General features: G+C 33.9%; 1 protein-coding gene across 3 annotated transcripts in view; it reads right to left on the reverse strand.

Annotated features, from left to right (window-relative positions):
* Positions 1–18582: 18582 nt before the first annotated feature.
* GABRA2 (gamma-aminobutyric acid type A receptor subunit alpha2) overlaps positions 18583–22075 on the reverse strand; it is a 148786-nt gene continuing 145293 nt past the window's right edge. For 2 of the 3 annotated variants that reach the window (XM_015138316.3, XM_078001759.1), the window contains one exon: positions 18583–20541. In XM_015138316.3, coding sequence (XP_014993802.1) covers positions 20245–20541 — 297 coding nt within the window. In that variant the 3' untranslated portion in view covers positions 18583–20244. 3 annotated transcript variants of the gene reach the window in all.

The following is a 22075-nucleotide window of genomic DNA, read 5'->3' on the forward strand; positions in this document are numbered from 1 at the left end:
CAGGACAATTTTGCAGTGTGTCCAGTGGGACCCCAAACCCAACCTGTGGTTATTTTCCCAGTTCCAGGTGCACAACTGGAATACACATAGTTTACAGCTGGAAGAATCCCCACATTGGTTCCCTGACCTGTGAGGTGAGGTTATTATGGTGAGAAATGCAAAACGATAGGCATTAGAACTGCCTGTACCTAGTGAAACAGTAATACCACATTCCTGAAGGAACAGCAGAGATCAGTGCCACCATCAAAAACTCGAAAGGTGCAGGGGTGCTATTTCCCACCACATCCCCATTTAACTCCTCCATTTGACCTGTGCAGAACACAGAAGGATATTAGAAAATGACAGTGGATTATTATAAGCTTAACCACATGGAGTTAAGACTCCAAGTGAAGCTTCTGTACCAGATGCAGTTTAACTGATTGAGGAAATTAACATAACCCCGGGTACCTGGTATGTGGCATTAATCTGGAAAGAGTTTTGTTGGTGTTTTTTTCTGCATACCTGTCAATAAAGTCTACCAGAAGTAGTTGCTTTCAGGTGGGAAGGCCAGAAGTCTACCCTCACTGTCCCCCTACCTCAGGGGTATGTCAACTCTCCAGCCATGTACAACAATTTCTTCCATAGGGATCTTGATTGCCTTTTCTTTCCACAATATATCATGTTGCTCTATTACAATGATGACATTATGCTGATTGGACCTAGCAACTGAGAAGTAGCAACTACTCAGGAGTTCCTGCATATGTATTTGGGTGCCAAAGTGTAGAAAGTAAATCCAAATAAAATCCAGGGTCTTCTATCTCAGTGAAATTTCTAGAGTCCTAGTGGTATGGGACATATCAATATAGTCCTCTAAAATGAAGGATACATTGTTGCATCTGGCCCCTCCTACAGCCAAGAAAGGGGTCCAATGCTGTGAGCCTATTTGAATTTTGGATGAAACATATCCTTCATTTGAGTGTATTACTTCAGCCAGTTTACCAAGCAAGTTACTAGTTTTTAATGTGGTTCAGAACAAGTGAAGATACTACAACAGGTTTAAGTTGCTTTGAAGATGCTTTGCCATTTGAGCCATATGATCTAGCAGATCCAATGGTGCTTGCAGTGTCAATGGCAAATAGGGATGCTGTTAGGTGCCTACAGCAGATCCCCAAGGGTAAGTTAACATGCAGACCTTTAGGATTTTGGAGCGAGGCCCTGCCATCATCCTCAGATAACTATTCACCTTTTGAGAGACAGCTCTTGGCCTCCTACTGGGCCATAGTAGGAACCAAAAAATTGATCACGGGCCATTAACTTATCATGTGACCTGAGCTGCCTGTCATGAACTGGTTATTACCTGACCAATGAAGCCATAAATGTGGTCATGCACAGCAACACTCCATCATCAAATAAAAGTGGAGTATACATGATCAGGCCTGAGCTGGCCCTCCAAGCACAAGTAAGTTACATGAGGAAGTAACCTATGTGTCCATAGTCCCCAATTCTGCTACACTGACTTCTCTCTCCTAGCCTCAAGGAGAATTATTTCAATCACCTGACAGGGGAAGGGAAGACCTAGGCAGAGCTACAGCATTACAGCCCCTCTGTGGGACATCCTTGAAGTACGGTAGTGAAGAAAAATCATCTCCACTGGTAGAAGTTTGGACAGTACAACTGGTTGTGGACTTTGTTTGGAAGGAGAAATGGCCAGACTTGTGATTATATACTAATTCATGGACTGTAGCCAATGGTATGGCTAGATGGTCAGAGACTTTTGAGGTAATATAATTGGAAAATTTGTGACAAGGAAATGTGGCAAAGAGGTATGTGGATAGACCACTATGAATGGGCAAAAACATGAGGATACCTGAGTCCACATCCACAAATGTTCACCAAAGGATGTCCTCAGCAGAGTAGGATTTTAATAATCAAGTGGATAGAAGGGCCTGTTAGGTAGATACTAGTCAACTTTTTCCCCAGTCCCTTCTGTCATTGTCTGATGGTATCATAAACAAAGTGGGCATAGTGGCAGAAATGGTGGTTATGCATGGATTTGGTAAGATGAAATTCCATTCGCCAAGACTGACCTGTCTGTGACCAGCTTTGAGCGCCCAGTGTGCCAGTCACTGAGACCAACATTGAACCCATCATATGACACCATTTTATATTGGCTGATTACATTGGAGCTGGTGCCAGGTTAATTACATTGAACCATATTCATCCAGGGAGAGGCAGACACTTTATCACTGGAATAGACACTCTGCATTCCACTCATCACTGGAATAGACACGCTGGATATAAATTTGTCTCATTGTATACAATGATTTTGCCAAAAATACCATCCAAAGTCTTACAGAATGCCTTATTCACGGTTGTGGCATTTCATGCAGCATTGCTTCTGATCAACAAACTCGCTTCACAGCAAAAGAAGTGTGGCAGAGGGCCCATGCTCATGGAATCACTAGTGTTACCATGTTCTCCTCCATCCATAAGCATAGAGTTTGAAAGAAGGGTGGAACAGCATTTTGAAGACTCAGTTACAATGTCACCCAGGGGACAATACCTTGCAAGACTGAGACAAGGTTCTACAGAAGACTATGTATGCTCTGAATCCATGTCCACTACATGCTACTCTTTTTCCAGTAGCCGGGATTCATGTGTCCAGGAATCAAGGGCTAAAAATGAAGTGGTGCCTTTCACCATTACCTCTAATGACCCACTAGCAAAATTTTCACTGCTTCTTCCCACAGGTTTATGCTCTCCTGGCCTAGAGGTCTAGATCCAGAGGGAGAAATATTTCCATCAGGAAACACGACAATGATTCCATTGAAATGGATGTTAAGACTGCCATCTAATCATTTTAGTCTCCTCATGCCTATAAGTCAACTGGCCAAGAAGGAAATTAAGGTGTCGACTGTACTGATTGATCTGAATGTTCAAGGGGAAATTGGACTTCTACTCCACAATGAATGTAAGAAAAAGTATGTCTTAAATACAGGAGATCCTTTTTGGGTGTGTTTTAGTATAACTCTGCCTCATGATTAAGGTCAGTATAAAACAACCCAGTCCAGGCAGGACTATGAATGTCCCAAACTCTGCAGTAATAAAAGTTTGGGTGACTTTGCTAAATAAAGAACCATGATAAGGTAAAGTTCTTTCTGAAGGAAAGGAGAATACAGAGTGGATACTAGAGGAAGGTACTTGAAAATACTAGCTAATTAACGCAACTGAGTGTTCAGGGTGGGGATCAGATAAGACCACATGATGCTTTACAGAATCCAGAATTGTGATATTTCATGGGTATGTCCTTATTTTGTTACAAATACAATTGTGTATATATAAACATATTTAAGCAAATATTTGGCTTTTTTTCCTCTTATTCCTTATCTTATAACATGACATATTAAATTTATATCAGTATTTACATATTATTCATTTTACAACATAGTATTTAAACTTTGGAATATCGGAAGAGTAAATATCACTTAAAAACTTGACCATCTATTCTGAAAGAAATTAGTTTCTCCTCAGTTGTATGCAGAACAGTGGTACCATTGTAGGTAAAATTGTGACCTTGTTATCCTCTTTACTTAGAGATTAAGTATGTTTAAGGAGATGTACATGGGTGCCAACTTAACAAGGGTTGGATATGTGATGGTTGATTTCATGTGTCGATTTCATGTGTCAGTTTCATTAGGTTAATGGATGCCTGGATAACTGGGGAAATATTATTTCTGGGTGTGTCTGTGAGGGTGTTTTCTGAAGACATAAGCATTTGAATCAAGAGACTACATAAAGAAGATTTGCGCTCATCAATATTGGTGAGCATTATGCAAACCCTTAAGAGCCTGAATAGAGAGAGGCCAAATTCTCTCTCTTCTTGAGCCAGGACATTTATTTTTTCCTGCTTTCAGACATCAGAGCCCCTGAATTATAGTCCTTTGGAACCAGAGCAGAAGTTACTCAATCACTTCCTCTGGTTCTCAGGCCTTTAAGTTCTAACTGAATTACTGGCTATTCAGCTTTCCTGGCTATTCAGCTTGTCCATTGGATATCCTTGGACTCCTTGGCCTCCTTAATCACTCAAGCCAATTCCCATAATAAATGTTCTCCTATCTATCTATCTATCTATCTATCTATCTATCTATCTATCTAATCAGTTGTCTATCTATCTATCTATCTATCTATCTATCTATCTATCTATCTTGTAGCTATATCTTAGATCAATATATAGATATATAGCTCAATACATAGATAGATAGATAGATAGATAGATAGATAGATAGATAGATAGATCGATCGATCCTATTTGGTCTGTTTCTTTTAATTTATTTTCTTTGTAGAGATTTGGACCTCACTATCTTGCCCAGGCTGGTTTCAAACTCCTGAACTCAAACAATCCTCCTGTCCTGGCTTCCCAAAACACTGAGATTGCAGGTGTGAGACAGTGCTCTGCCAAATTCTATTTCTTTTTACTAATATTTTTACTCACACAATCAATTCAAATGCTACTCTCTTCCAGAAATGCCCTCAAAGACATACCCAGAAATGATGATTTACCAGCTATCTGGGCATTCCTTAACACAGCAAATTGACACATATAAAATTAACTATCACATCAACTCCAAGGAAATTTGTCTTTCATTGTTATAATTTTCAACATTTTTTGTTTATTTTATTTTTCTCAGTTTCATCTTTTATCTTTGCTGTGAAGGGACTGATCTCTCCATTTATTTGACCTGGTCCTAAAATACACCTGTGTCTCTACCATGTGATCCTGTATCCCCAACCCAGTCACAGAAGCCTGGATAAATAGTACACATACAGGCACCTCTTTAACAGCTATTTTGCCTTCTGGACTTCAGTCTGTGAGAGAGGTGATAACTCAGAGAATATTGTACTGGTTATCTCAGAAGGAGACCACTGGTAATTCACACAGGGCATGCAGCATAAGAAGCAAAACTTTCCTTAAGAACATTAATAGAATGCCTATCAAAACGTAATAAAAGAGGTACATGATAGGAGCTAAGAAAATACTTTAAAGGGACTAAAGAAGTGACAGCATAAATATTAGAGAAAAAATATGACTGTTAAAATATATAGACATTAATTGGAGGCTTAATTATACTTACAAACAAATGATTGAATCAACAGTGACCAATCAAATTTTAATTTAAAAACTGTGTTTAAAATTCTGTGTTTATTATGAAATATAAAAAATAAATGTACAATCTGTAGTCTTTGACCATGAAAAACTTACGGTTTACTCACAGACCAGAAGTATTCATAGAAAATTCACAGAGGAGATGATAATAAATACAAACTGCATTAAATATACTGGGAAAATAAAAATGGACAGTGACTATATTGTGGTTAATCAGTGCAAGAAAATATGTCCTGTGGAAATAAGGAATAATTTTTGTCTTCCTGATACAGTGATACAGAAATGGAGAAAAATTTAGCAGCTTTCCTCCAAAAGAACTCTCAGAATTCCACTTGTGATTTTGCTGAATTTGCCCAAATTCAATATCAGGTTTAGAACTAAGACGTTGTTAGTAGATCTGTGGCAGTTTCTTCTATTAAGGTAGACTCATAGTAATCAGAGTATGAAATTGATATGTAAAAATCCAGAATACCATAACACTAATCTGTAGTAACAAAGAACTATTATAGAGCAAGGACATTTCTACTCCATATATCAAATGCCTTTCAACTGAGAAGTTCAGTGTGCCATATGTGAATTTACTATGTAATTCTTAGACGAGCCTAAGAATACTAATTAGAATCACAAAAAAAGACACACATGCAGTCATGATCTGCTTGGCTAGAAGCTCAGCAAGACAAATCCCATTTTTCTTGACTTTCATTCTGCAATTGTTATACCATAAATAACTTCTTTGTATGTTAGCTTTAAATATGCATACCCACTTATCCCATTATTCTTAACTTTCATGAACAGCTCCCATTATTCTTAACTTTCATGAACAGCTGGACTCATTACAAAAGCAGAACTTTTTTTCCTACATAAAATGAGATGAGAGAATAATTTAAAACATTTACAATGATATTTGAATGAAATGGCAAATAGGCAAGATGTGGGTGCTTTTCCATGCTTTCTGTTCTTGCACGACTTGCTTCCCAGTCGGCAGTGTGCTGTGTTCTTCTTAATGAAGCCCAAGTGTTCTGTATTGCTTGCCCTATAATTTTCTGGACAGAGTGAGCTATTGTCTCTGCCAAGAAAGAACTACACACTCCATTATCTTTTCAATAGGCCTGAACATTATTTGTTTAAAAATCTTTCCCACTGTCACTTTTAGAAGTGTTTGCAAAAGTAATTGTTATAGATTTCCTTCTAATTATAATTTCAGAGTTGCCTCACATTCATTCTCTCCTATATCTCACCGAGAAACTCAACTTAAAGTTTGAAAATTACCTGTCTTTCATGGCTCTGTTTCTTACCCAAGAGTTGTCCCTTCTTTAATCATCAATATTTTGTTTCACAAAATGCATTCAATTATTCCCTTGTCATTCTTATGAGAGCACTGCGCAATGAATCTCTGAGGAACAGATTGTACCATGCCCTTAATTTCTCTCTTCACTACCCACAAAATCACCATATAACACTGCCAGAAATTTATCTACCACAGCATTTCATTGTCGATATCTTTTAGCTTGAGGAATGTTATAATTTTGCGATATTTTACAGCCACGTTTGCCAAGTAACCATTTTTAAAGCATTTCCTCATTTAGTACCCTAAAGAGTTCTTCAATTTCAAGCGTGTTACAGAGATTCAGTTGTGTTCAGTAGATAGACAACTCACATTTAAAAAATTCTTGCCCAGGTTTTTCAATCTAGTCTTTATTCTAGATCTATACAACTGTCACTGGAAAAAGAAAAAAACAATTTGAAATTGTACTGATTCTTATCATATATTATATTTTCTCACCAGATTCCATTTTTTATAATCATTCTTTCTTTCCTAGTCTTTCCACAACATGGCAAGTAAATGTTCTTGTCCCTGCCTCAGGGACCTGGCATACATAATCTCTAATCACTGTCTTATTCATTCCAATTTATATTCATGGCCTCAAAAGATAGCTTCAAACCCACCTCCCTAAAATTAGGAGTAGCAGGATGACATCATGAAATGAGTAGAGATCTCATTGAAATACTTTTTATTGCTGCTTAATAGCCATTTAATTTAAAAAAAAGACCTGTTGAATATCATTGAGATTTTTTGAGTTGTATAGTTTATTTGGAATAGATCTTATTTCTACTATGTTAAAAATCAATGCACCAGAAAGAATTTGCTGGAATGGTTCTCAGCTCCTATGCCCCCATATTCTGAATATAGATTATTTTCTGTGACACCCAGAAGCTTAATATCATTCTTCAGATTCCTATGTAACTAGAGTTCTGGATTTGATTCCGATTCAGCCAAACAGATAATCTAACACAAGATTTGAAAAGCAGAAACCAAGAGAAGGAAGAAAATCTCCTACTTCTGCTATTTATTTTACTGAAGGATAGTTTAGGATAGTTGGGGATTTTCTGCAGTAGTATTAACAGAGTTCTCACACTTCTAGCTTCATAGTACTTGAAAGGTAGGGCATGGACGTACATTTTGTTCATTTGGATTATGGCTAACATGGTGTGCTTGTCCATCCTGACATAACACAGAGTTACTTACCTGGTTATGAAGATTTATTGTGGCAGTGATGTTGGTCTGACACCTGTGGCCTCCTGACTGCAGAAGAGGTATTACCCTTGGTAGATATTTTGCAGCACATCTTTGAGAGACTTTTTTTTAATGTAGATCTTTTTTTATAAATGTTAAATAAATATGTATGTAACTCATATTCTATAAGAAGTCTACTCCTGCTTAAAATATAGTGGATTTTGTTTGATGGGCATATGAATACTGACTACAAAAGTAATTGGTAACAAGAACGTTTGAAAATAATCACTTCTTAAGAAAATGAGAGTTTGGAGTTAAGTGACCTGGTTCAGTTTTTAGTTGGCAATATTTTTACTAGCATTATAAGATGGAGCATGGATAGTCTATATGATAGACAATAGTGAAAGGGTTACTTGAATAAGCAACTACACAAAGTTGTTTGAAGTCATAGACTGGAGATTTGTGGTCTATGTTTGAATCTAACTTCTATCATATATTAGCCGTTTAATCTTTGGCAAAGCAATTAACATATCTGCCTCAGTTTCCTCATCTGCATAATAGTATTAGTTTAATAACTTTATTATAAAGATAAAATAAATTAATACACTTAAAATGCCTTGAAAGATGGCAGGTATGGTGTGCTTTCTTTTCTGTTCATAAATATTGTTATTATTATTTTTACCAGTATTGTTGTGCTGGTGGTGATTTGTAAGAACTGTGAAGTTCAAGATTTTACCTCACATGCAAGCTAAAAAGTTAACCAGGCACAGTGTTCTGCACACTGGCAGAAGTCATGAAACTCCCGGATCGGAGACTTATTACTAACAGTAATAGCAATAGCCAGAATATCATCATGTTTGCACCCACAGTCTAAGTCTCAATTTCTGTAGGGCAATAAAAGTATATTCAGCAGATATCTACACATATAATGAATTACATTATGAGAGAATCATGATTAGGGAACCTGAAACTCTTGTGAAAGGTGATAAACTTGCCTGGTCTTTGCCACAGAGAGACACAATATCTTTATCATACTAGAGTATAAATGAGCAAAATTTGCTGCTGTATTTTTCTCTCAAGGCGGCTTGCTCTACAAACATATTTGAAAAATAAGACTGGAACAAAGGCAGTCACTCCTTTTGCTGACAAGTCTTGTGCAAAAATGTGACACTCATGGAGAAGTGTTTCTTAAAACATCTATCCCTGGTTTATATACTATCTTGGCTTCCGGTGAATTTTTCTATGAATACGTATATGACACTTTAATGGTTTACCTGATCAGACAGACAGAAGCTGAAATTATATTTGATCGATTTGTCTTATACAGCATTTAATTAAGACTATTATCAGTAGGATCTCTATAAACATTGTGTCTATTTCATAATTGTGCCATTTCATAAATGGGCACAACGTTTATAGAGATCTTATTGATAATAGCCTTATAAAATGATTTTAAAATTCAGTGCTTGGATAGGATGCTTATTCAAAAGAGTCATATTTACATAAATTAATTTACATTTTAGTTTTTAAGTAATTGGAATTGTCCCTCAAAATTTTTGAAGAAAAATGTACAGGAATATGGAGGGTGTTCATCTTTTACGAGTTGGTTGAAGTCAATTGTAAGAATTTCAGATCACTGAATATTAGCCTGGAGGTTCCCCATGGGCTAAAGAATGATTTTTACAGAGTCTTATTAATGATATAAATATTTTATATTCAAATCAATTTTTTCAAAGCAAGAGAATTACAGAACCAGTGTGTAATTTAACGGTCAGACTCTGGATTAAAAATTAAAAATTGAAAATATGATTTTAGGCTGGTTTTATATCCAGTGCTTAAAAGAAATTATCTAGAATACAGACCAAAGACATCGGAACATAAAAGAGAGGTTAAAAGACATGCAGGGCTGAGTAAGAAGATCTAAATATGTGTAATTGGTATTACAGAAAGATAGGGCAGAGAAAGTAGGGAGAAGTAATGTTATTTAAAGAGATAATGACTAAGAACGTTCCAAAACTGATAAACCAATGCCCAAATTCACAGAATCCCAATAAATTTCAATCAAAATATTTGAAAGCGATAGGCATAATCCCTCCCATTAAGAATATTATAGACAAATGGAGAAAGCAATCGCTAAGTAAGTGTGAGCAACACAGGAGATCAGTGAACAGGAAATCAAGCACAAGTTTTTAAAGTTTTATAATAGTTTGTCTATGGTGTGCTCAAAACACATAAATTATTATCCAAGGTTTTAGTACTGCTGTTATTAAAATATTAGCTGTAGCTTCATCAATTTTAAAGTACTAAGAGATGAGGTTTGAAACTATAGAAACTATAATATTGTATGTTTAATAACAAGCCATTGATAATGAATAAAACTAATTTTATTTACTTAGCAGAAAGTGAAATTATAATATCATGCTTTCAATAAGTAGTACTATACTATTGTGAAATATGCCAATCAGTTAAGTTTATGTTATATTACATGTGATCACTATTCTTGTATCAAACTTTCTCATATGGCATAAAATGTATACTAATTGTAACCTCTGAATAAACAATAATATGCAGAATGTACATTAGTGGTATAAATTAATAGTGAGGGTAAATGGGAAACTCTAGTTTTTGAAAACATATGAGACCAAATCATCAAATCTTGATTGCTACTTCTATTTACTCAAATCTTGGCTAATTATTGGTCACTATCTTCTGCTACTTTATGACTCAAATAAAATTACATTCACTTCTCATAACTTTTGCTTCATCTTACTTACTTTACATGATGTTAGTGTTACCCAGCATGTATTATGAGGATAGTGGGTAGTGAAGACAGGTAGATATTCTAGTTTCATTCTTAGTCCTCAATAAAGATTCTATTTTCATTATTTATAACACGTTTCAATTCCATTCCAGTTCTGTTTCTTCTTCTAATCTTCTTGTTTTGGCCATGTTCCTGTCATTTGGACATGTTGATAGTAATTTTCCTGGAATATTCCTTGCCAGATAATTTCTGTTTGATATTAAGTTTTAGTCTCTTTCTATTCCCGGATTCTGTAGAATAGGCAACACAGTTCCAATTTTGCCCTGTAGGAACCTATATCCAAATCATGACTCCACTTGCCTGGGCCACCAGTCTCCTCCATACTTCTTGAGAGACTGTGCTGATAGAGGCAATTGTGGATATAAACGGCCTGTCATCCCGGTGTAAGCTAAGCCCAAGTAACTTTGATAATAGAAATGTATATAACAAAATCTTTAATGTACATGTGTTCTTTGATCTTTTTCACGATAGTTGGATTTATTTTTATATTAAAAACATTATGCAAGCCAGGCACAGTGGTTTACACCTGAAATCCCAGCACTTTTGGAGGCCAAGGCAAGAGGATCACTTGAGGACAGGAGTTCGAGACCCACCTGACCAACATGGTGAAACCCCGTCTCTACTAAAAATACAAAAAAAAAAAAAAAATTTCCAGGTGTGGTGGCATGCACCTGTAGTCCCTGCTATCAGGAGGCTGAGGCAGGAGACTCGCTTGAACCTGGGAGGTGAAAGTTGTAGTGAGATGAGATCACAGCACTGCACTCCAGCCTGGTGACAGAGTGAGATTGTGTATCAACATAAATACATACATACATACATAATGCAGACACATAAATACTGACAATTCAATAATAAATTATAACATCCTTATGTAGTTGATTTGTGTCAATCAGAAAATATATTAGTACTGAGAGGATCTATTTTTTCTCATTTTTTACATATTTTTAAATTCCATTTTCATTTTTATAATTTTTCAAAATAGAAAAACATTATTTGATGGTAACGGCCTATGTTTTGAAGTGTATGCAAAACCTTCACTCTCTCCACTGATGAGGGGTGACCCAGCAATTGTGCTTGTATTTTTTATTCAAGATAATACAGCTGATTGGAACAATTGGTCCCTATCAGATTATTTTACTCCAGTATTTGAACTGAGCTACACAGACAATGAGTCTTGTTATTTCATCACATTAATATAATCCATAGCCTAATTCCTAACATTTCTGACTTCCATAAGTTTTTTTTTCTTTGTTTTTGTTTCTTAGGAACAGGGTCTTACTTGTATCCCCCACTTGGGAGTAATAATGCCAGGATCACAGCCCACTTCAGCCCCAAACACCTGAGCTCCAGGTATCCTCCCGCTTCAGCCGCTCAAGTAGCTGGGACTACAGGTGCCTGCCACCACATCCAGTTAATTTAAAAAAAAAAAAAAAAATTAGAGATGGGGTCTCAGTATGTTGCTCAGGCTCGTATCAAACTTCTGGCCTCCAGTGATCCACCTTGGCCTCCCAAAGTGCTGAGATTACAGGCCTGAGCCACTGCGCCCAGTCTGAAGTCAGGAGTTTTAATGCTTAATTGCAATTGAATGAGACATCTTCAATCCTTTTCCTAAATTCCTTCTATGTTTCAACTAGTTTGGAGTTGTTCCTGCTCTTAGTCAAAGGAGTCATGTCTAATATATTGACTCTCAGAAAGCAAAACATGATTTTCAGTAACTCTATCTTCAACACTTCCTAAAGTTACTGACAAGTGGCATGAAGTTCAATACAATTACTACATAGTATACCAGAATACTGAACGACAAATGCAATGATTAGTATGAGGAAAAGTTAACAAAACAAGAATTATAGAATTATAGACATTTTTCTCCTGGTATACAGATTCAGTTTTCCGAAATGGATGGGATTTTCAGATATAGCTTAGGGTGACCTCTGTATATACTTCTTATGAAAACGTTCTATAAACTGTGGTTGTAGACAGCCTGATTTAAGTGGTAGACAAGATGACCTTTAAAACTGTTGCATTTTTCCATTTATCTGGAATTTCATGTATATTTTACTTTGGGAATAAAACTAGTTTCAAACAGTAAGTCCATGGACAGTTTAAAACCGATATACTTCAACTATTAGTTTACATCTTCTGATTATTCTACATCTTAAAAAGTGAGTTAGAAATTGTTATTGGTTAATAGAAGAAATGTTACAAAATTTCAAGCTATTAAGAGAATAAGGTGTTCTACAGAAGTGAATTTTCCAGGTAAATGAAGCTCAATTAATTTCTGATATATTAACTGTTAATTGATGGAGAAAATTAAAAAAAAATTAAACATACCCATATCCCTGATTTTCTAAACCAAGAAAATTGGATATAATTCCACAGTCTCTCAAGGGATATCTGAGGGATTCCATGTTTTTACCACTTATATCTGTTTTCCATTTTTCTATTTTCCTATCTACATCTGAAAACTTCCCAGAGTTAATATTGATAATGGTACCATTAACAATAGTAGTAATAGTCAAAAGAGGAACTCTTTTAAATAATATTGCATTAAATTTAGAAAATAGGTCAAACAAGAAAACTACAAGATGTGGGGGTTTACAGAGATAATGGTGAACTTAAATCTACCTTAAAGAAAAGAAAATATTATTTATTTAATAGCTTCATGTAAATGTGACACTTTTATATAATAGCAGGTAGCCAATTTTCTGGGTGAGCTTATGCTTTCCACTTTCTTAAAGTGTTGAAGAGATGAACGTTAGCAATATATGATTCCTCCCCGAATTTTAGGGTATGTTTATGCTTTTCCTGTCACCCTACAGCTTTTTATCTTAAAAAGAAGTTGAAGAAACTGACAACTTTTAAAACTGCTATTACAAAATATCATTTTATATCCCAATATATAAAAGCCACATTCACAATAAATTCAATTATTGTAAGCAAAGATGTAATAGAGTATAAAAAACACAATTTGCAGATCAAATATATTTAAATTATTTTTAATACAAAAAAGTTGTTTAGCATTAATTTACATGTGATTAGTTAGGAATTTTTTAAACAGCAAGCATGACATATTCAATAAAGGTCATATGATCAACTAGTGGCTTTTCCCAATTACAACAAGGTCACAATTACAAATATTGTTAGTTCTTGAGTTATTTTCTTGAACCAGAAAACCTACCAATAAGTATACTGTCACCCAGAAAATTTCGAATTTCACATAATGTGAATATCAAAGTTTGGTGTTGGAAGTTCTTCACATTCTCTATGCATGTGATTGTATTATTAATTTGTAGCAAAGGGAAAATACTTTATTCCTTTTATTTTGTATTCAAATGTAGCAATAAGTATGACATTTTTTAAAGTTTTCACTCACATCACAACTACTGTACACATTTAATGAAAGGTGATGTTCCTTAGTTTGAAGCACATCAAAACCTGAATTTCTATCTGCTTAGGAAAATCTTGAAAATGTATAGAAGACCAACAATTTTAAAATCAAGTGTAGTGCAGGCATCCCAGATTAACAAGCAATAAGGACTTATCTGTGGATGGTAAAGTTTAATTCATGAAAATTGTGACTCAATAATTGAGTTTTACTTATATCTTTCTAATTATACATTACACCTTTTTACACATTATGATCAATTTAAAGCACAATTGCTTCAATGACTATGTCGAATATGTTAAAAATAAATTGTGAACAAATCTATCAGTACTATTTCTAAAGTAATTCTGCAACTAACTCTTGATTTCTTAGCATCAGTTGTTTTTACAAATAAACTTTGTTGGAAATATACATGTATAGCCAATAATATAGTTTATATAGCCAATGCAATATAGTTTGCATTTGGCATCATGTTATGGTAAAGTCTTCTAAAAAGAAGCATGGAAAACTGACATTTTCAAACCTAGTAAGCTAATTGAACAATTACAATCCCACCAAAGGCATCCATTGGAATCATTTCAGGCCTCATTCTATAAACTGTAGCTTACAACAAAGTGATGAAAACAATACATAATCCTTGAAGTCCAATGAGATTAAATGTTATGAAACCAACAATATGGCAAATGAAAACAAATCTCTCCAACCACTAATAAAACTGGCAAAACTAGGAAAAAAAAAAAAAAAAGAAATGAAGGAAGTGCTTAGTTTTGCTTAATCAACATTAATCACTTTTAATACACGATCATTACTTGTGAACCAAAAAAGAGAACTGCAATATATTCCCAGAAACTAAATTGCACGAACGTTAGTAAATAACTAGCGTCACAAAAATGGGTATTGCTTACTGTACAGTACGGTTTTATTGTTTAGTGTTTGTTTTTTACTTGTTTGTTTTGTTGTGTAGAAAACCATGTAATGGCTTCCTTATTGAATGAATATTCCCCAAAAGGCATAAATATAAATTTGAATTAAAGCAAAGAAAAAATGCAGATTTTCGGGGTTTTTTTGTTTGTTTTGTTTACTCTTCCAATAATATACATAAACTGGCATGTTGGTGTACTATACAGAAATTCTAGATTTCCAGAGCTTCAAGAATCACACCGTGATGATGGCTGTTGTGAGGATTGAATGAACTAATATGCATAAAAAACTTAGAACATTGACTAGTATGTGATGGGCTCTCTGTAAGACTGAACCATTCCAATTCAAAAAGTAAGGTATGAAACAAACCAGTAATGAATATACATAACTTTGTATTTGTAAATAACCAGATATTTAACTTTTAAAAGAGCTTACACAAACCTCCATTGAGAGATCTGGCATTCAAAGATGTTTCTGTTCTATCTCATGAAGCAGAATTGCAAGATCATTTTGAATTCAATCTTTTTTCAAAAAAAAAAAAACCTAGAAATACATTCAAAAATGTTTACACCAACATAGAAAAGATATTTTTAGCCATATGCATAGCTCAAACCTAATTGTAATTAATAAGTTTGTTATGGATTTACTGAAAAAGGTATTCTATTGTGTAAGTTAACTGCTAGTTTAATAAGAGCTGAATTTGTGATAGAATCCATCAATAAAACAAATTGTTTAGATTTCATAAATTTATTCAAATTTCTTAAAATATTATTCCAAACATACCTAGGAATTACACACATACACACTCACAAACACACACACATCACTGACACACACAGCTAAGACCTTATTAAAAGATCTTTGGGAACATTACTGTAAGCTGAAACATAAACCTGTTAATTATTCTTTCCTATTGGCAATATTAGGTAATGTTATGTATTAAATGCATCATTGAGTAGTTTGAGGTGGGATGTATAATTACCTGTATAAGTTTTTCTTCATATATAAACAAACAAAAATAGAATATTTCAACTTAACAAGATTGGAGACACAGTTATCTAGATATGTTGATAATTAAGAATTTTAGCAAAAAAACAAAATTATGATATATAATATTTATAAGTAGATATTGAATAATTTATTACCTTCCCAAATGGATTTCACATGAACTTTCTCTACTTTAGTATTTTCATTATGATGCTATGATAGAATAATGACTTTTAAAATATTTGTTTGTCTACTTTTGTATAATTTATCTACAATAGAATAATAGCTCTTAGAATATTTGTGTGTCTACATATGTAAAATTTATCTATTTTCTCAGAAGTTAAAAAGGGAAAAATGCTTACTTGGTTTAATTAACAACAACCTCACGTTTCCTGTGGGTTCTTCTTTTCAATAATTCTGAGCTCTTAAATACTGATGGAAAATATTAATAACTTTAACATAAATTTTAATAGGAAAATATTATGGATATTAAATAATTATATTAAATATTTACTTTAATTTTTAAAGCATGAATTCAGTGGATAAAAATATAACTTGTCTTCTCCACACTGTTACAAGTGGTTTTGGTGTAGTGTCCACGTTTCTCAAGGATGCAGATGTCAAAAATAACTGCACCCCTCCCCAGTTAAAATTTTACACTTCTGGGTAGTTTAAATTAATAAAAGGGAAACACGAGGTGCCTATGGTACCTCAATTAAAAGGAAAATAAATGGCACTATAGGATAGCAGTGGGTCGGGTACTGATCCCCTTGAAATTCTGAATCTTTTCATATAATAAAAAATTTGGTCATTGCTTCAAAAATATGCAGATGAATGTAGGTGTGCCAGGAGACTAATAATCAGAATAATCTGTTTAGTAAATCTATTAACATAACCTGATATTTCCAAGTAGGTAATAAATATGTCTGTGTTTCACAGACATGTGTCTGAGGGCATCAGGCATAGAATGTATTAAACAAATTATTAATGGATGCCGAAGAACCATGACAGCGCAGGAGGTCACTTGAGCTACTTCCTTTCTTCTTTCATTGGAGTGATGACAGGCCGTGCCAAAATAAAGTACCTATAAAGCTTTGGTGCTCTTCTAGAATCCATGATTATATCATGGCAGGGTTTGTGTCCCTCAACCAGGAATTCGAAAAGAGCCACATAAATGCAAATTATACATATGAAATAATGAGAGTAAAATAATAGATTCTGTGTTGTTTTTAAAAATAAACTATGAACTATTTAAGAAAAAAAAATTAGAAACATGGCTCAAGGGGATCATTTATCCAAACCTGAGATAAATTCAAAACAGAGAGATCCCTGAAAACATTTCTAAACATTAAGATTGGCACTTAATAAAATCACTAAAGATTTAAAAAAATATTAAATGGTTATATTTGTTCCATTTTATAGTCAAACATATAGGAACATAAACAGGAGAAAAGAGAAAAACAGCCACCCATCTTAGCACATTAGTGGCATCATTAAAGAACTCCCAGTACTAAATTAATTTACATGTTTTATGTAGTCTTTAATTTCAAGTCATTATAAGAATGAGATGCACTTAAAATTTCAACTAAATTCAGTGGGTATGACATGAGTGATATCAACACCAATTACAAGGCATGGCAGAGGAAGTAAAAAATATTTTTGAATAAATATTAGTTAAATCAGAGTAGTAGCTATAAAATAATGAGATTATATCTCTATATATGTACATGTAGTTATCTACATTTTATACATACCATAACTCTTTATGTAATTGTACAACTGCATAAAATAGGTATAATCTTATGGGCCAAATAAATCAGTGTTAGTATATATAAAATGTATTTCCTGAAAAATTGGCCTGATTGTGATAAATCAATATCCTTTTAAATTTGTTTTTAAATTGGTTCATGGAAAGGAGAATAATTGTTAAGAATCTTGTCCTATAATTTAAAAGCAATTTCCATGGAGCATCCCTAGTCTCCCCACAAGAGCAGAAGCTCCTTTTGATTTATTTAAACATTGAAAGAAGAAGAAATATGTAAAAAGTACACCAAAGTTTAAAGAAATAACGGAGAATTCTGATCCCCATCACTGAAAAATCTAAACTGCCAGAATGTCATTGCACTCAAATAAAATTTTAACTGAAATTTAAAAAAAGAGTAACAGCAATAAGTTTCCTGTTCGATCTGCCACAAGTGCTAATAATACTGGTGCCATCAATATAGTAGCAGCTCTTTGCCCAAAGTATAGATGAGTCTTTTCTGTGGTCATACAGAAACTGTTATTTACAACGGTTTTTATATATACACATATTTATAAATTTATAACTTACAGTCAGACATTAAGGGGGCAATGTGGACTTTACAAGCAAAATATTCTTAAAGTATCTAATAATGCATACCATATAGAGCAGTTTCATTGTTTGCCTTCTAGCATTGTGTACTTTCTCATACAATTGCACACATCCTTAAACTATACAGAAGAACTATGCTGTATTTAAAAGTATAAGAAAACAGGATATCTTCTATTTCAATGTATGAATAAAGTGCACATTTTAAAACTAGGTGACAAAGAAGGTGTTACTGGAAGGGAATTAAAGAAATACATTTATTGGCTCATGTAACAATTTTAGTTTATGAAGGATTATGGATTACCTTTTGTGAGGGAATTTTTAATGTCAACGTTGTCTTCTTGGCAAATTCCGTTAATAAGTTGCATTTGTGACCTTGGTTTTATACAATCATGCAAAGCATATAATAGAATCACGTTGAAACAAAGAAAATTTAAAAAATGAGACAAAGGAATAGCAATTTTTGTTGAGATTTTCCTTATTTCCATAGATACTCCTTTTATTGATTTTATTAACATACCTATTTATGCACTATGCTCAAATACTGTACAAAACTGCAATAAATGTTACTATTTGACTACTTATGTTTCTACAAAAACACCATCGTAAAGGTGCATATATTGGTAAAAGTCAACTAATAACTGCTAATATACGTGTCAATCAAAAGTATCTGAGGTTTGCCAAAAACTTTGAATCTAGGCATAATACACAATTTTTAACTTGTATTAGCATATTTCAGGGGCATAAATAATATTTTAAAATATTAAAAGAAAAATGAATTTTACCCATTAATAGCTAGTACTTATATAAAATTTAAAGTTGTGGTTTCTAATTTAGGAGTGTGTGTGTGTAGTATGTGTGTGCGTGTGTGTTTATGTTTGTGCGCGTGAAATAATCCACAATCTATTGGCAATGTTTTAAAGCTGCAGTGTAAAAATGTTCAACCCTTACCAAAACCTCTTCTGGTATACAAAGCTGTTGTAAATTTGAGTCAGTGAAATTTAAAGTTGCAATTTACAAAAGCAGATTTACATTAATTCTTATCTGAAAGAACTGCTTTCACAAGAGAAAAATGTGCCAATTAACTGCCCTTTCCTTTATAATTAGTGGCTTCTGAGTCCTGAAAAGAAGCCTTAAGGCAGAATTTGCAGTAAACAGGAAAGAGGAGTATCATGTAAGTGCTTGCCATAGTGCGGGGCACCTGTGAATGCTCATCAGTGGGAGTTTTTGGCACAATTTTCTAATCCAATATGCATGTTGCTCCACAGCAACCAAACTGGATGCTTTTTCCAGTCTCCAGCACCAGTAAAATTTAGCTGATCAATTTCAAAACAACACATTCCTGGAAAGATTAAGACACATTTATTTTCTTTTTTTAAAATTAAGGTAGTATCCAATGACTAAAATTAATTGTAGGATTTCAATTATTACTTTCAAATAAACTCTGAAGCTAAAAGTGTAATGACAATGACACTCCAATAGTTACTAAATCGTAGGCATAATTAACATCCTGTCGGGCTGACTCAAAATTATTTGAGCTTGTCATGCTGTAATATGTTCATGGCTATAGATACTATACAGAGTAATTAAAAGCTGATTTCAAATCTCTAGTTTTTCTTATGTGTGCCAAGCTTCCAGTTACATTAGCAGGGACTCTGAGCATTCATGAACGGTGCTGATGTTGCAGATACAATGTTTGTTACTTCAAATAATTCATCTAGAAATGACAATGTTATCTTCCATCATAATCAAGCAACAGTAGAAAATACTCCTATTTAAGAGCTAAACCAAAAGGGTCCACAAAAGGTCATACAGGATCCCCATTTTCATCTCTATTAGAAGAATAGGAAATAAATCAGGTCATCTGAAATTCACTTTAAATCAGGTCCTAGGATAAATCTTTTAAAAAGGCAATGGCTGTTTTGGCATGGAGTGTTTTCCATCTGCAGTTCCATGAGTTAGCAAATGCATGTCTCCATTAAAGGTCTACTAGTAAGCTATGTCACTATATACATACTGTACATGTTGGATCACAAATTAGCAGTTATTAGTCAGACTGTACATAGCAAAACAAACCAAATTTAATGTTGCTATACATCCCAAATATAACATGGGTCTCAATTCAAGGACTGACCCCTAATACAGGTTCTCTGTTTAAATATGTAGCCCAGTAAACTAAATTAAATGTACCAAACAAAACTGGAAAAACTATTCTGGACATTCTGTCAATTTTGCTAACACTGTTAAAAGTTTTCTTGGCTTCAGCTGGCTTGTTTTCCGGCTTCTTGTTGGGTTCTGGCGTGGTTGCGCTCTTGGAGATGGTGGAAAGAACTGGATCTTTTGAAAGATTCGGGGCATAATTGGCAACAGCCACTGCATAAGCATTGTTCTGTATCATAACGGAAGCCTTTTCTTTTTTCTATTGAAAAATAAAAAAATTAACAGAGTGTGAGTTGAGTTTGCAACTTAACATTTTCTAAAGTCCACTTCAAATTCTGAAGGAAAGTATCCTAATACAAATGATCATGCATTAGAAAAATCCAGAAATTAGGAAAAAATAAATAAAGGTGTTTATTAAATTAAAAATCCATTAGGGTGAGAAAACCCCCAGAGTAAAATTAATGGTACCACTTTCCTGGAGAATCATTTTGGTTGTGGGTTGACATGGAAAATAAACAATGGAAAGTACAAGTTTAAAAATCAATATAACTTTTCTTTTCTCATGAGCCAGTCAAGCATTTGTCAAATGAATGACTGAATAACTGAAATGTAGAAATATTTTAACAAGAGGAATGATAATCTACAATGAATGATCCCACATTTCTAGCTTCGTAACAGGATTCCCTCCCACCTCACGTCAAAGTCATATAGCAATGCTTTACTCAGATAATGGGAAATCATAACCTTATGAAGATGGCAGTGCAACAAATCCTAGAAACATAGAAGAAGAATAAAATACAAAGTCTTGGATTTTTGCTTAGCTCATCCGGTTTCTCTTTATAATCTCTAGTTCCGTTATCACAAACTCTGGTCTCAGTCACTATTATCTCCTGCCTTCACTTTGTGTCCTAGCTTGGCTTGCTTTTGTCCAACCATTAGACACATTAAAGCCAAAAGAATCTTTTTTTAAGACATAAATTGGATCATTTAACTTCTATGCTTACATCCCTTAAAGACTATTTCATGGAACTTAGAATGGAAACAACATTTTTTACAATGGCTTCTTTCTTTTGCTCATTACCTACTGGTTCCCCTGAAATAACCTCAGTTTTCAAAATACTTTCTTGCTTTGGTGCCATGCTTTTTTCAACATGATAGTTCCCCAGCCCAGAAGACCTCAGTTTTGAAAACCTGGAATACCTTCTCCCCAACCCATTTTTCACATGACCACCAATTCCTACTCTTATTTTGGTCTTGGTTTAAATGCCATTTCCTAAGAAAGGACTTTCTTAAGGCCATCCTAACTAAACATATCTTTGCTCCCCATATATGCTCATTCATAACACCCTAATTTGTTTCCATTATAACATTTTTCAAAATGTGTTATTTCTTAGTCATGTGATTATTCGATTGACATCTTGCTTTCTCATTCAACGAAGGCTGGTGCTGCTTCTGTCTTGTTCACCTTTGCAATCTTAGCACTTAGCATGAAGCCTTCCACAAGTTAGCCACATAATACGTCAGTGAAATAATATATAATTCATTTAATAAAATGAAAATATAAATACTATTTATCTGTTTCTTTACTAATGTAAATATATTGTTAGTTACTTAAATACAAAGTAAATTGAGACAGCAGTGAATTAGCCAAAATAGTGAGCAATGTGTAAAGCAACAGATAGAGAGGACAAATTGGTCAACAATCATATTTTGACTCTTAGTTATTTTAATTAAGAGCTTTCAAAGTGTTCAAATAAGTTACAAAAGGAGCTCTGAAAGCCCAAGAGATTCTA

This window comes from Macaca mulatta, chromosome 5 (genome assembly GCF_049350105.2).
Source record: "Macaca mulatta isolate MMU2019108-1 chromosome 5, T2T-MMU8v2.0, whole genome shotgun sequence".
NCBI lineage: Eukaryota > Metazoa > Chordata > Mammalia > Primates > Cercopithecidae > Macaca > Macaca mulatta.